We start from the raw sequence: 13,010 nt of genomic DNA on the forward strand, positions 1-13,010 counted from the left end.
TCTTGATGAGAGGAAAGTGCTGGCCAGGCCGTATTTCCTGCTTTGTACTGTTATAAAGCCGAGTGAACACAGGACGGGACTGAAGCTGATTGCAGTGTGCAAGTCTGGTTCTTAACCTGAACCCACATCCATGCTGTGCTGAAGAATCAGGTCATAAAAAAAAAAACACCCTTTGGAAGAATATTACAAAAACCACTGAGAAGTAAATCATGGAATACATCTTAGAGAATAGTGAGAGACAAAAATGTGTAACTATAAGTAATTTATCTCTTTTACTAAGTTACAAAGTCTAGGTGATAAGTCAATATACTGGGTTTCATTGCTTCATCCGTGACACATGAAGCGAAGCATGGCTCACGTTCCTCTGTGGACGAGGAGCGGCACCAGTGTGGCCTTCCTCTGGTGGAAGTACGTAAGGAACCCTAGCGTTTGGCTTTCCTGTAGTTTTTACTTCTGCTGCCAGGGCTCTCTTTTCCTCTTTTAAGCAGGTCCTTTTTAAGCACCTCTTTTAAAAGGTGTCCCTTTTCTAACAATTTCCTGCCGTGCACAAAAGTGTGATCAAAAGACATGATCTGCAGGTAATTTCTTCCATTAATTCATATTTTAATACATTGTTTTGAAACTTTCCTGTGTAGATAATAACTTCAACTGTCAAAATGACATTTCCCTCTCTTTCTTTTCAATTCTTACACCATAAAAGTGTTTTTATGAATTTATGTTGCTGAGTTAGATCTTCATTAAATGTTGCATTGAATTGCTGGTAATGGTTCTCTCTGTCCTGTATCTAATTTACAGAGCATGCTTGCAACATTTCCCATTAACAATGATGTTTATATGCGTTTTCTTTTTTATTGTTCAATTACTGCTGGCATTCAGTATTATTTTAGATCCGTTTCAGGTGTACAGCATACTGGCTGAACAATGATATAATTTGTGAAGTAATCCTCCGGATAATTCCAGGACCCACCTGACAGCATGTATTCCCTATGCACACTTCCATCCCATGATTAGTCTGTAAGTACCAAGTCATACTTCTCAATCCCCTCACCTTTTCCCCCAGCCCCCAACATCCGTCCCATCTGGCAACCCTCATTTGCTCTCTGTCATATAGTTATAGGTCTTTCTCTGATGTATTTGACTTAGCATAACTTCCTCTAGGTCCATCTATACTGTCACAAATGGTAAGATTTCATTCTTTTTTACGGCCAACCGATGTTCCATTGTATACATGTACCACATCTTCTTTATCCAACCATCTATTGATAGGCACTTAGGCTGCTTCCATACCTTGGCTATTGAAAATAACACTGCAGTGAACATAGGGGTGCGTATGTCTTTTTGAATTAGTGTTTTGGATTTCTTCTGATAAACATGGAAAAGTGGAATTGCTGGGTCAAAAGGTAGTTCTATTTTTAACATTTTGAGGACCCTCCATACTGGTTTCATGGTGGCCACACCAACTTGCAATCCCACTAACTGTACATGAGGGGTCCCTTCCCCCCACATCGTCATCAGCACTTGTTTGTTGATTTACTGCTGATGGTCATTCTGACAGGTGTGAGGTGATACCTCATTGTGGTTTTAATTTGCATTTCTCCGATGACTGGTGACCGTGAGCATCTTTTCCTATGTCTGTTGGCCATCTGTCGTCCTCCTTGGAGTAATGTCTCTTTAGATCCTCTGCCCATTTTTCAGTTGGATTGTTTGGGGGGTTTTGGTGTTAAGTTGTAGACGTTATTTACAAATTTTGAATATTAACCCTTTATCAGATGTATCATCGGTGAGTATCTTCTCCCATTCAGGAAGTTGTCTTTTTGTTAATGGTTTCTCTGATGTCTACATCCTAGTAGCCTCAAAGTCACTCAGAAGACAGTGGGATAATATTTTTTCAATGTATTTAAAAGAATTTAGCTGTCAATCAAGCACTATAGCCTGAGTAAAATTATCTTTACTGAGCAAGGTTAAAATGCAAACATTTTCAATAAATAAACCTGATTTTATTAGCAAAGATCCTCACCACCGGAACTTTGAAAACCCTTACTTTAGGAAGAAGGGAAAATAAAATGGTAATATACATTAAGTTACACAAACCCTGGCTTTTAAAACAAGTAATAATATATCTTTGTGAATAAGGATTTTTGAATTTTTGGGGTAAATATCCAGGAGAGGGATTGCTGGGTTATATGGCAACTCTACTTTTAGTTGTTTGAGGAACCTCTATAGTGGCTGGACCAGTTGGCATTACCACTAGCAGCGAATGAGGGTTCCTTTTTCTCCACAACCTCTCCAACACTTGTTGTTACTTGTCTAGTTGATAATGGCCATTCTAACCCCTGAGTTCATTGCAGCATTATTCACGGCGTCCAAGACATGGAGACAACCAAGCTGTCCTTTTACAGAGCACTGGACAAAGAAGATGTGGTCCATATACACTATGGAATACTACTCAGCTGTAAGAAAGGATGAAATACTGTCATGTGTGATGACATGGATGGACCAAGGATGGACAAGAAGTAAATAGATGGAAAAGGATATACAAGATAAAATAAAGAAAAAGGTTTATGTAGTTTATCACTATCAGACAAAATACACAGGATGAAGTCTGCATAGATATAACAATATCAAACAAAATAAATTTGAAAGCAAAAGGAACTGCAGAGGTAAAGAGAAACACTGCGCAGTGATAAAAGCTCAATCAGAAAGACAACACAACTCTATCCTCGCAGTGTTTAGTATAAACTCAAACATGCGTGATGTTAAAGACTTAAAAAATTACAGGAAGAAACTGATCAACTTACCATCACATAGTGAGTCTTACAAAAATAACTTATCTCATCCACTGACCAAGTTTTCAAAAATCAGAAACTGGAGAATATACTTTCTCACGCAAAATGGAGCATTCATACAAACGGAACACCTACAGAGAAATACGGCCAATCTCAGCAAATTCACAGCCTGAACATGGTATCTGACTATGGCATCTTAAAATGACAGACCACGACAAATGCAATGCGCAGCCAAACATTTGAAATCAAACCCCGCATTTCTACGTAATCCATGGACTTAATAGGAAAATATGATGGAAATTAGAAGAAAAGATAGTAAAAACACTGTCGATAGATATTTTGTAGTGCTGCTAAAGTGGTTTTAAAAAGAGGTTTTGCCTTAAACATTAATAAAACAAACAAAAAACAAAAACCAACTCAAATTCTTGAGATAAATTTTTAAGAAGTTAAAGAACATTAGAATAATCCAAAGAAATTAAAAGGGAGGAAATAATAAGGATAATAAAGATGAGATCATAATTAAATGAAAGAAAAATGGAGAAAGGATCAAAAATAAAAGTTGATTTTAAAAAAATATTAACAACATTGGTAAACCTTTGGCAGGATTCAGAAAAATATAGAGAAATCGCAGACTAAGACTATGAGTTAAAAGAATACAAGTAGATGCAAGAGAATGTCATAATCAATTTTATGCCAATAACTCTGAGTGCAGGTGAAATGGTAAAATTCCTAGAAAAATATAAATGATCAAACCTAATTAAAAAATTAACTGGAAAGCCCTGGCTGGTGTAGCTCAGTGGACTGAGTGCGGGCCTGTGAACCACACGATTACGGTTCAATTCCCAGTCAGGGCACATGCTTGGGTTGCAGGCCAGTTCTCAGCAGGGGACTCACGAGAGGCAACCATACATTGATATTTCTCTCCTTCTCTCCTTCCCTTCCCCTCTAAAGATAAATAAATAAAATATTTTTTAAAAAGTTTTAAAAAATTAACTGGAAAAACCAGAGAGTGTAACAGCCATGACAGAAATGAAATTGGTAATTATACCTCTTCCCAGGCCCAGATATCTGTATCTGAAGGTTTCACCAAATACCAACATATATCTTAGTCCTGCATAAACTTTCAGAAAGTTAAAAAAAAAAAGAGAGGGAGAACATTCCCCAAGCCAGATAAGAACATCTGAAGAAGGGGAAATTATAGCTGAATCTTGCTCATATATATAGATGCAAATATTCTAATCAATATATTAGTAAAGCAAATGCAGCCATTTATTAAAAGCTAACATAAAAAATTATACTTTGCACAGGAATATGAAGTTGGTTGAACAACAGAATATATATTAATGAAATTCAGCACTTTCACAGATTAAAGGAAAAATATATGAATAGCTGTACTGATGCAGAAACATCATTTGATATGACGAACAACCAATCACGATGAAGAGCTCACAGCAAAGCAGAAACAGGAGAGGACTGGCGAGGAGCACCGACACAAACCCTACAGCAAACACACACTTGACGGCTAAATACTAAAAACCGGACACAATCAAGGATGCCTTCTCAAAATTACACTGGGAGTCCTAGTCAGCCAAAAGGATTTGAAAAGAAAATGTATTACTATTGGCAATAGAAGATAAAACATAGAAAAACACAGATAAATTGTCCAGGACATTAGCTCGGCACACCTATCACATGCCTTAATCAAAAATGATTTTACGGCTTTGCAAGGTGCGCGTGCACGCGCGCGCGCGTGTGTGTCTGCACACAACCTGTTTCCCCAGTGACTCTGTGAGTCCATTCTCTGCATCTCTCCCCATCCCTTCTGACTAAAACGATGCTATGCAAATAATAAACACTGGATGTGTATTAACCAGTACTAAAAATAACAAAATGCCCTTGCTGTTAATAAAAGAGAGAGCAAAGTTTCAACATACTAAAGAAATAACTAAGGGACTTGGAAGAAAAAACATCACTGACTCCTAGAGGTTCCACTGTGCCGGGAACCTGACCGCTGTGCTGGTGTGTCACTCCCTTGCCCTGGGAGTCTTGCCCAGATCAAGCGGAGTTACCCCAGAGCAGCAAGCACTCGGTCACACTTTGCAGTCCACCCTTGGAATCTTTCCGAGGCAGTTTTCCTGCAGTCTAAATCAATCAAATCTCAGGCAGTAGCATTTCCACCAGACTCAGGGGGCCCAGGAATGACGTCTTCTTCAGTGGTATCGTTTCAGCACCTACCACAGCGCCTGACACACTTCAGATACTCAACACAATGAGCTGAACTGAATCTACAGTACCACACAAATGCACTTGCTGGGCTGAATCCCCCAGCTTAGACTAAGGAAATAACATCCAAGTAACCAACAACCCCACTAAGATAACTAAACTAGCTAAGTCGGTTACCTGAATCCAACATTGGAGTGAAGAGCAACATTCCACAGCTCACGATGCAGACGTTGCGTATTCATTGGGTTGTGAAAGACTAAAAGTAAAGAGTTGTCTTGGGTATGGTAATAAGAATCAATGCACTTGTATTGCTGGTTGGCTTCTTGAAGAACCTGAAAATAAAAAGAGTTGCATTGCTGTGCCATTCTACCCCGAGAAGGGTCTCCTTGTGGACCACTTCTCTGCCCCCTACTCCTTCCCCCCTTATCTCCACACTGTTAGTCGAGGGGAGAGCATAAACGGTAGATATTTTTGGAGCATTTCGGTAGTTCCTATAGAAAAACAAATACTAGGCTCCAATCGCAGAGGCATTTACTCAAATGTGTTTCATTAAGGCTGTGAGCTAATAATTAAGGGGAACAGATTTAACGGTTTCTATGCCTTCATATAAAATAGATCATCTCATTTTATCACCCTTAAAAACCCCAGATAAATAGGTATGGATATTTTTTCATTTTCTAGCATCAATTGGGGGTGCGGAAAGACAAGATTTGTCCAAGGACACAGAGTTCCTGAGTCCCGGCGCCTGGACTCATAGCCGTATTTGACTCTAACTGTGACTATTTCGGCCTCCGCAGACTGCCCTCTGCCACACCAGGCTGTGCTACAGAGAACGTGCTGCAGAGAAACCAGGCGAGCAGTCTTGCCCATACTTGTTTCTACCTGGCTCCTAACCCTGGCCTTTCCCAAAACGTTCTGCCAGCAGCACGCACTGCAATGACAACCCCCCAGTCGAGGGGCACAGTGGGCCTGCTTCCTTGTCACGCCCATCAACACGGGAAATTACGTCCCTAGGAAAATAGACAGCTGTGAGGTCTTGTTTGTGTTTTCACTTTCAGTACCAGTCTGGCGTTGGCAGCTTTCAGTTCTCTGCTGTTTGGATGATGCGAAGGCATGGAATTGCATATTATGTTAGGAAAACGCTGTTTTACTTTTGCCGTCACAAAAAATACACAAGCAGTATTTTCACATTGTTATTATTTTTATGTAGGGCACTATCCATTACTTAAATTTGTTGGAAAGGCAAATTCCTTTGACTTGAAACCCCCAAACAGTGTGTTGACTCCTGATGAATGCGTACCCTTCCCTCGGTAATCTGCGTTTTCATACAGCTCTAAGTTTCTGAGCCACAGCAGCTCACAATCAATGTTTAAGTTTTCATATCGTATCTTTCTTCTCTTTTTTCGAACCTTGGCTTTTCCCTATTATTCTGATTAGAATTATTGGTCTCATTAACTAGTTGGTAAATTCTTTCATTAAGAATCAACACCTACTATGTGCCTGGTACTGTGTAGGTTCTAGGAAAATAAAAATGAAAGATACATAAGGTTGTCCTCTAAAATCTGATTAAGATTTTTATATCATTCTGAAGGTCAGAGAGGTGTTCCAAGGAGGTGGAGCTGACGGGGCATCTGATACTCAGAGCAAGGCAAGTGGGGAGGCAGGTTGATGAGAGAAGATGGTAGCTGGACTCAAGGAGCAGCAGTGGAGGATAGGAAGAGCTTGGAGCTATGCTTTGAGGTGCACTGCTCAAAACTTGGTGATGGGTCAGACATGCGAGGCAAAGGGAAAGCTGAAATAAGGAGTGACTCTTACCCTTTTGGTTAATGGTGACATTTTCTACTCACTTTTACCCTTCAATTGATTTATGTGGTATATCATGTTTACGGATTTTTGTGGCAACCTTGATGATGGCCAATTAAAAGATTCCTATTGTGCCCTGGCCAGGTGGCTGGCGTTGGTTGGAACACCATTCCACACACTACAAGGTTGCAGATTTGATTCCTGGTCAGGGCATATGCCTAGATTTTGGGTTTGGTCCCCATTGAGGGGGCATATGAGAGGCAACCAGTTGATGTTTCTCTCTCACATCAATGTTTCTCCCCCTCTCTTTTCCCCTCCCTTCCCTTCTCTCTAAAAACAAACAAACTACCAAAACTGATAAATGAATTCAGTCAAGTAGCAGGATTAAAAAAATCCAGAAATTAGTTACAGTTTCTTAGAAGATTCTTTTTTTATCCTCACCCAAGGACATTTTTCAGTTCTTTCAGACAGAGTGAGAGTGAGAGGGGGGGAGTAGAGAGAGAGAGACAGACAGACAGACAGACAGACATCGATGTGAGAGAGAAACACTGGCTGGCTGCCTTCTCTTATGTGCCCCAACCAGGACACGAACTGGACATGCACCCTGACTGAGAATCCAACCTGCAACCCTCCAGTCACTGGATGATGCTCCGACCAGCTGCGCCACACTGACCAGGGCTCAGCTGCATTTCTATACACCAATAATGAACTATCAGAAAAAGAAACTAGGAAAACAATCCCAATCACAATGGCTTCAAAAAAATCTAGGAACAAATTTAACCAAGGATGTAAAAGACTTATACCTGACAAATTATAAGACTTATACCTGACAAATTATAAGACACAAGAAAAAAATGTAAGAAGATATAAACAAGTAGATACAAATAGTGGAATCAAATACCATATTCATGGATAGGAAGATTTAACATTAAAATGTCCATACTACCCAAAGCAATCTATACATTTAATACAATTACTATCAAGACACCAGCAGTATATTTCACAGAACTAAAACAAATAAGCCCAAAACTTATATGGAATCACAAAAGACTCCAAATAGCCACAGCAATCTTGAGAAAGAAGAACCAAGTGGGAAGAATCACACTACCTGATATCAAACTGTACTACAAGGCCATAGTAATCAAAACAGTCTGGCACTGGCATAAAAACAGAAGACAGACACATAGATCAATGGAACAGAATAGAAAGCCCAGAAATAAACCCATACCTTTATGGTTGATTAATATTTGACAAAGGAGGCAAAAACATATATTGGGGTAAAGACAGTCTATTCAATAAATGGTGTCTGAAAAATTGAACAGATGCATGCAAAAAGTGAAACCAGACCACCTTTTTACACCATATACAAGAATAAACTCAAAATGGATTAAAGACTTTAACTGTTAGAATTAAATCCATAAAAATCCTAGAAGAAAATAAAGGCAGTAAAATATCAGATACCAAGGGAAACAAAAGAAAAAATAAACAAACAGGACTACATCAAACTAAAATGTTTTTGCAAAGCAAAGAAAATGATCTATAAAATAAAAAGATAACCCAATGAATGGGAGAACATTATTCATCAAAGATACATATGATAAGGGTTTAATATCCAAAATACATAAAGAACTTATAAAACTCACCTTACACAATCAACAATGATTTCAATTCAATTAAAAAATGGGTAAAGGACCTGAGTAGACATTTCTTCAAAGAGGACATAAAGATGGCCAATAGGCATATGAAAAAGTGCTCAACACCATTTATCAGAGAAGCACAACTTAAAATCACAATGAGATACCACCTCATACCTGTCAAAATGGCCATTGTCAATAGATCAACAAAGAATGAGTGTTGGCGAGGATGCAGAGAGGAGAGAACTTTTGTGCACTGTTGGTGGGAATGCAGACTGGTGCAGCCACTGTGGAAAGCAGTATGGCATTACCTCAAAAAATTAAAAAGGGAACTGCCTTAGGACCCAGCAATTTCATATCTGGGAATATACCCAAAGAAACCAGAAACACTAATTTGAAAGAATAAATGCACCCCTACGTTCACTGCAGTAGTATTTACAATAGCCAAGATTTGGAAGCAGCCCAAATATCCATCACAGATGAGTGGATAAAAAAACTGTGGTACAGTTACACAATGGAATGCTACTCGGCCATAAAAAAGATCTTACCCTCGTGGCAGCATGGACAGGCCTAGAAAACACTATACTAAGTGAAATAAGCCATTCAGAGAAAGACAAGTACCATATGATGTCACTTGTATGTAATCTAATGAACAAAACAAACTAACAACAAAATAGAAAGGGACTCACAGAAGAGAACAGACTGACAGCTGTCAGAGGGGAGGGGCGTTGTGGGTCTGGGTCTAAAAGGATTAAGCCAAAACAAACAAAGAAGCACACAAACTCATAAACACAGTATGGGGGTCTGGTATGGGGACTACCAAAAGGAAAGTGGGAAGGGGGAGGGAGGTACAAGAGGGTCAATGGGGGATAATGGAGGTGGAAGGGGACTTGACTTGGGGTGTGACCACACAATACAATGCACAGATAATATATTATAGAATTGTACCCCTGAAATCTGTATTATTTCATTAACCAATGCCACCCCGATGATGCAATAAAAATTTACTTTCAATATTACTTTGTATTGTGTCAGTTGTACAGCACAGGAGTACACAATCGTACTTTCAAAGTGTTTCCCCCAATATCTCCAGTAACCTGTGCTGCACTTTATATCCCAGGAGTATATTGTGACTCCCAGTTTGTACTTAATCCCTTTACCTTTCTCACTCCCTGGTTCACTCTGGCAACCACCAATCCACTAAGAGAGAAACAGTTTTGAACATACAATTTTAGGAGTCATTAGCATTAAACCACATGTAGTAAATGAAAACATTAAAAGGTTTACAGAAGAAAGAAGATAGTTCAGAGCTGAGGCTCAAAGACTTCAATATTCGGAGGTTAGGTGGAGAAATAGTCAACGAAATTCCAAACCAAGAGTGGAGACTATTTTCACGAGAAAGTGATCTATACTCTGCAACACTGTCAAAACTTTAAAAGACAAAGAAAGGTGAGTGTATGTTGATGTGACAGGACAATTACTCGTGACCTTGGGAAGTGCAGCCGTGGAGGGTAAGGCCAAACTGAAATACAGTAAGGTCTGAAATGAACTTCCAGTTACAGATGGGAGCTTAAACACATGCGTGCCCTAACACCTCACTAAAAAAACCAGTGAATTATTTTTTTTTACCATCACCAAGTTGAAGGCCATGGGACTGGAGACAAAGGCCACAACATCTGAGAAGCTGGACAGCAGAGGGATAAATGGTAACTGGGTCTGGAGAAAATAGTAAGGCCAACCCTTGTCTCAATTTTAGGAGAGACCAGAAGCAACCTTATCTGCATGTAGAAATGCAGAAATGACTCAGAAAATGGCAGCACTGTGTACCTCTGAAAATGGCACTGAAAATAGGAAGAGCAATTTAAAGTCTTTTAAAGAAGGCTTTAGGCCCCCAGAAGCCCTCGCCAGCTCTGAGCAGCCTCAGGTGGCTGCCCGTCTACCGCCTGAACAGGAGCAGGGAGGACCCACCTGTAGAAGGTGACCCAGCGGATTCTACGAAGAGGAGCCCTAGGCACCACTGACGGAGCTACATACTACAGAAAAAAGGAATCGTGTGAAGTTCGATTCAGTGTTGTTCAGTAGAAATGTAAGATGAGCCGCAAATGGGAGCCACATGTAATATTAAATTTTACAGTAGACATATTTTAAATTATCATTTCAATACATAATCAATATAAAAATTGTCGATAAGGTTTAGTACTGTTTTATACTGATGGGTCTCTCAGGGAAACCACGTGGCCCAATCTCCAACAGTGAAGTCCAGTTCAAGAACTGTGAGTTGTCAAGACAGCTCACCCCCAACCTCACGCAGCACGCACTTCCTATCACCACTTAACGTCTCATTACTAATATGAACAAAGAGGCAAAAATCATGAGATATTGCTAATATGAAAAGTAGAGACAAAAAATAAATCCCAAACAAAAAAATCTGAGGAAAATGAGACAATGCGGGAGGAAAACACTAAGACTTCAAAGGACTTTAATATCCTCCTAGAGATAAGACAAGATACGGTTTTAAGGAACGTGAACAGGATGCTATAAAAAGGTAATATAAAATTATAAATAGAACTTTAGAAAATTAAAATGATGATACCAGAACTGGAAGACTCAGTTGGAGACCCAGATGAAAGCTGAGCCACATCCCCAGAACAAAAAGACAAAGTGTTGGAAACTAGGAAGGAAAAGCTAATGAAATTGCAAGTTCAGTTCACGAAGTCCAACACCAGAATCACAGTAGTCAGAGGAAGAAAGAACAGAAAAAAATGAAGTGGGAAAGACTGTCAAAGAAAGGATTATAGAACACTGTCCAGAATGTGAAGCCAGCAGTTCCAAGATTGCACTGGGCTGGCCAGTACAATACTTGGGACTAACCAATACCAAGGAACATCAATGGGACATCTAGACCATAAGAACAAAGAGACGATCTTAAAACCCTCCACAGAGAAGGATAACAACAGACCAAACCACTGATATGGGATCTGACTTTTACTAAATTTTCTGAAGAAGAATTCAGGAAGCTGGAATACCATTGAGGACTACCTTCAAAGTTCTGAGGGGAAAATACTTTTTATCTTAGCATTTCACGTAACGCCAAAACTGTCAGTCAAATGTAAGGGTAGAATTAAGATGTTTTCAAACATCCAATGCTCCAATAATTTACCTCCTATGTATGTTAACTAAAGAAGCAACTGGAAGAGGTGGTCCCCAGAAAGAAAATGACCTGAGAGAGAAGACAACTTGGGATGCAGGGAACAGAGCCCCTAGCTGGGAGGAGAGGCCAAGGATGGGGCCGCGATGGTTCAGTGAAGGGAGCTCCCACACAGCACAGCTGCGCCGCAGGCCTGGAGGGCAAGCAGGAGTTCAGAGCATATGGGAGAGATACCGCTTAGACAGTAAAATTGATAGAACACTTGTTAGGTTTGAATGCATTCAAGGAGACTTACTCTTTGGCAGAGGGTTTGGGGATGTCATGATCAATGCATAGCAAACAAATAAAAAAAATGGGAAAATGAACTCGAGGAAAAATAGAAATTGTGTCAGAAAAGGAAATGTAGTAATCAGACAATACTACCCAGTTCAATGGTAAATAACAAGCATACAATGGAAATAGGGTAAATACTGACATAGATCCAACCCCAAACTATGGCCGAGTTAGCGGTGTCAGAGAAAGACAAGAGAAGTGCCAGTGTTCATGCAGGGGCGTATAGGAGTGTGTGTGTGTGTGGGGGGGGGTGTTGGGTGAGGTGGGGAGAGCTGTTCTTTCAACGGGGAGTCAGTTGATGCTAATGCCCCAAACTAAAACAGAAACTAAACAAAACACACTTGCTGTTTAGAGATAGCCGAGTGAAGTAACAAAAGAAAAAGGTAAATAGCTTGAAGATTTTGACGTCTGGGAATGTAGGTGTGGGAGTGGGAGGAAGGAGATTTACCTGCTATGTTTGTTTCATAGGATTCTTTATAGAACTTTCTGGCTTTAAAAATATGTGGATGTAAAACTGTGATAAAAGTAAAACTGAAATTAAACAGACAACAAAAAAAGAGTATGGGTTTTTACGTAAAATGTAAAAGCGACCCAAGGGGTTAGCCTTGGGGTTACTGTTAACAAAGGGGCTAAGCACGCAAGGTTGGGGCCAGATTTCTCGGGTTCACATCCTGTTTCTCTCACTTACCAGCCACATGACCTTGGACGAGTTACTAGTGGTCAAGGTGCCTCAGTTTCCTACCATTTAAACAGTTTCCACTTCACAGAATTGTTGAGAGGGTTGAATGAGCTGAAATACTTATTAACCATTGTCTAGCATATGGTAGGTGCTCAATAAATGTTTGCTGTCGTGAGTTCCACTGCCCCGTTAACTGAATCAGAAAACACTCTGAAAGGCAGTGAGAGCTAAACAGGACTGACAGGCAATATGGGGGAAATGAGGTTGTTTCCCAAGAACGCCTTACTTTTTTTTCCTAAAGAAAATATGTGCCTCCGTCACGTACGTTTCTCTTTTTCTTCAAATATTTGATAAAGACATCCTTTTGGAAAGGACATTTTAAACTATTTTGGAGGTTTCCTGGG

The 13,010-nt window shown here is 39.8% G+C and overlaps 1 protein-coding gene across 1 annotated transcript in view; it reads right to left on the reverse strand.

The window, feature by feature from the left end:
• The window catches only part of SPAG17 (sperm associated antigen 17), a 191,490-nt gene that overhangs the window by 87,312 nt on the left and 91,168 nt on the right, over positions 1 to 13,010 (reverse strand). Inside the window, exon 19 of the mRNA XM_037038896.1 lies at positions 5,187 to 5,341. Coding sequence (XP_036894791.1) covers positions 5,187 to 5,341 — 155 coding nt within the window. The remainder of the gene's footprint in view (positions 1 to 5,186; positions 5,342 to 13,010) is intronic.

The sequence above is a fragment of the Sturnira hondurensis genome, unplaced genomic scaffold, assembly GCF_014824575.4.
Source record: "Sturnira hondurensis isolate 20B ecotype Veracruz unplaced genomic scaffold, ASM1482457v3 Scaffold0024822, whole genome shotgun sequence".
Classification (NCBI taxonomy): domain Eukaryota; kingdom Metazoa; phylum Chordata; class Mammalia; order Chiroptera; family Phyllostomidae; genus Sturnira; species Sturnira hondurensis.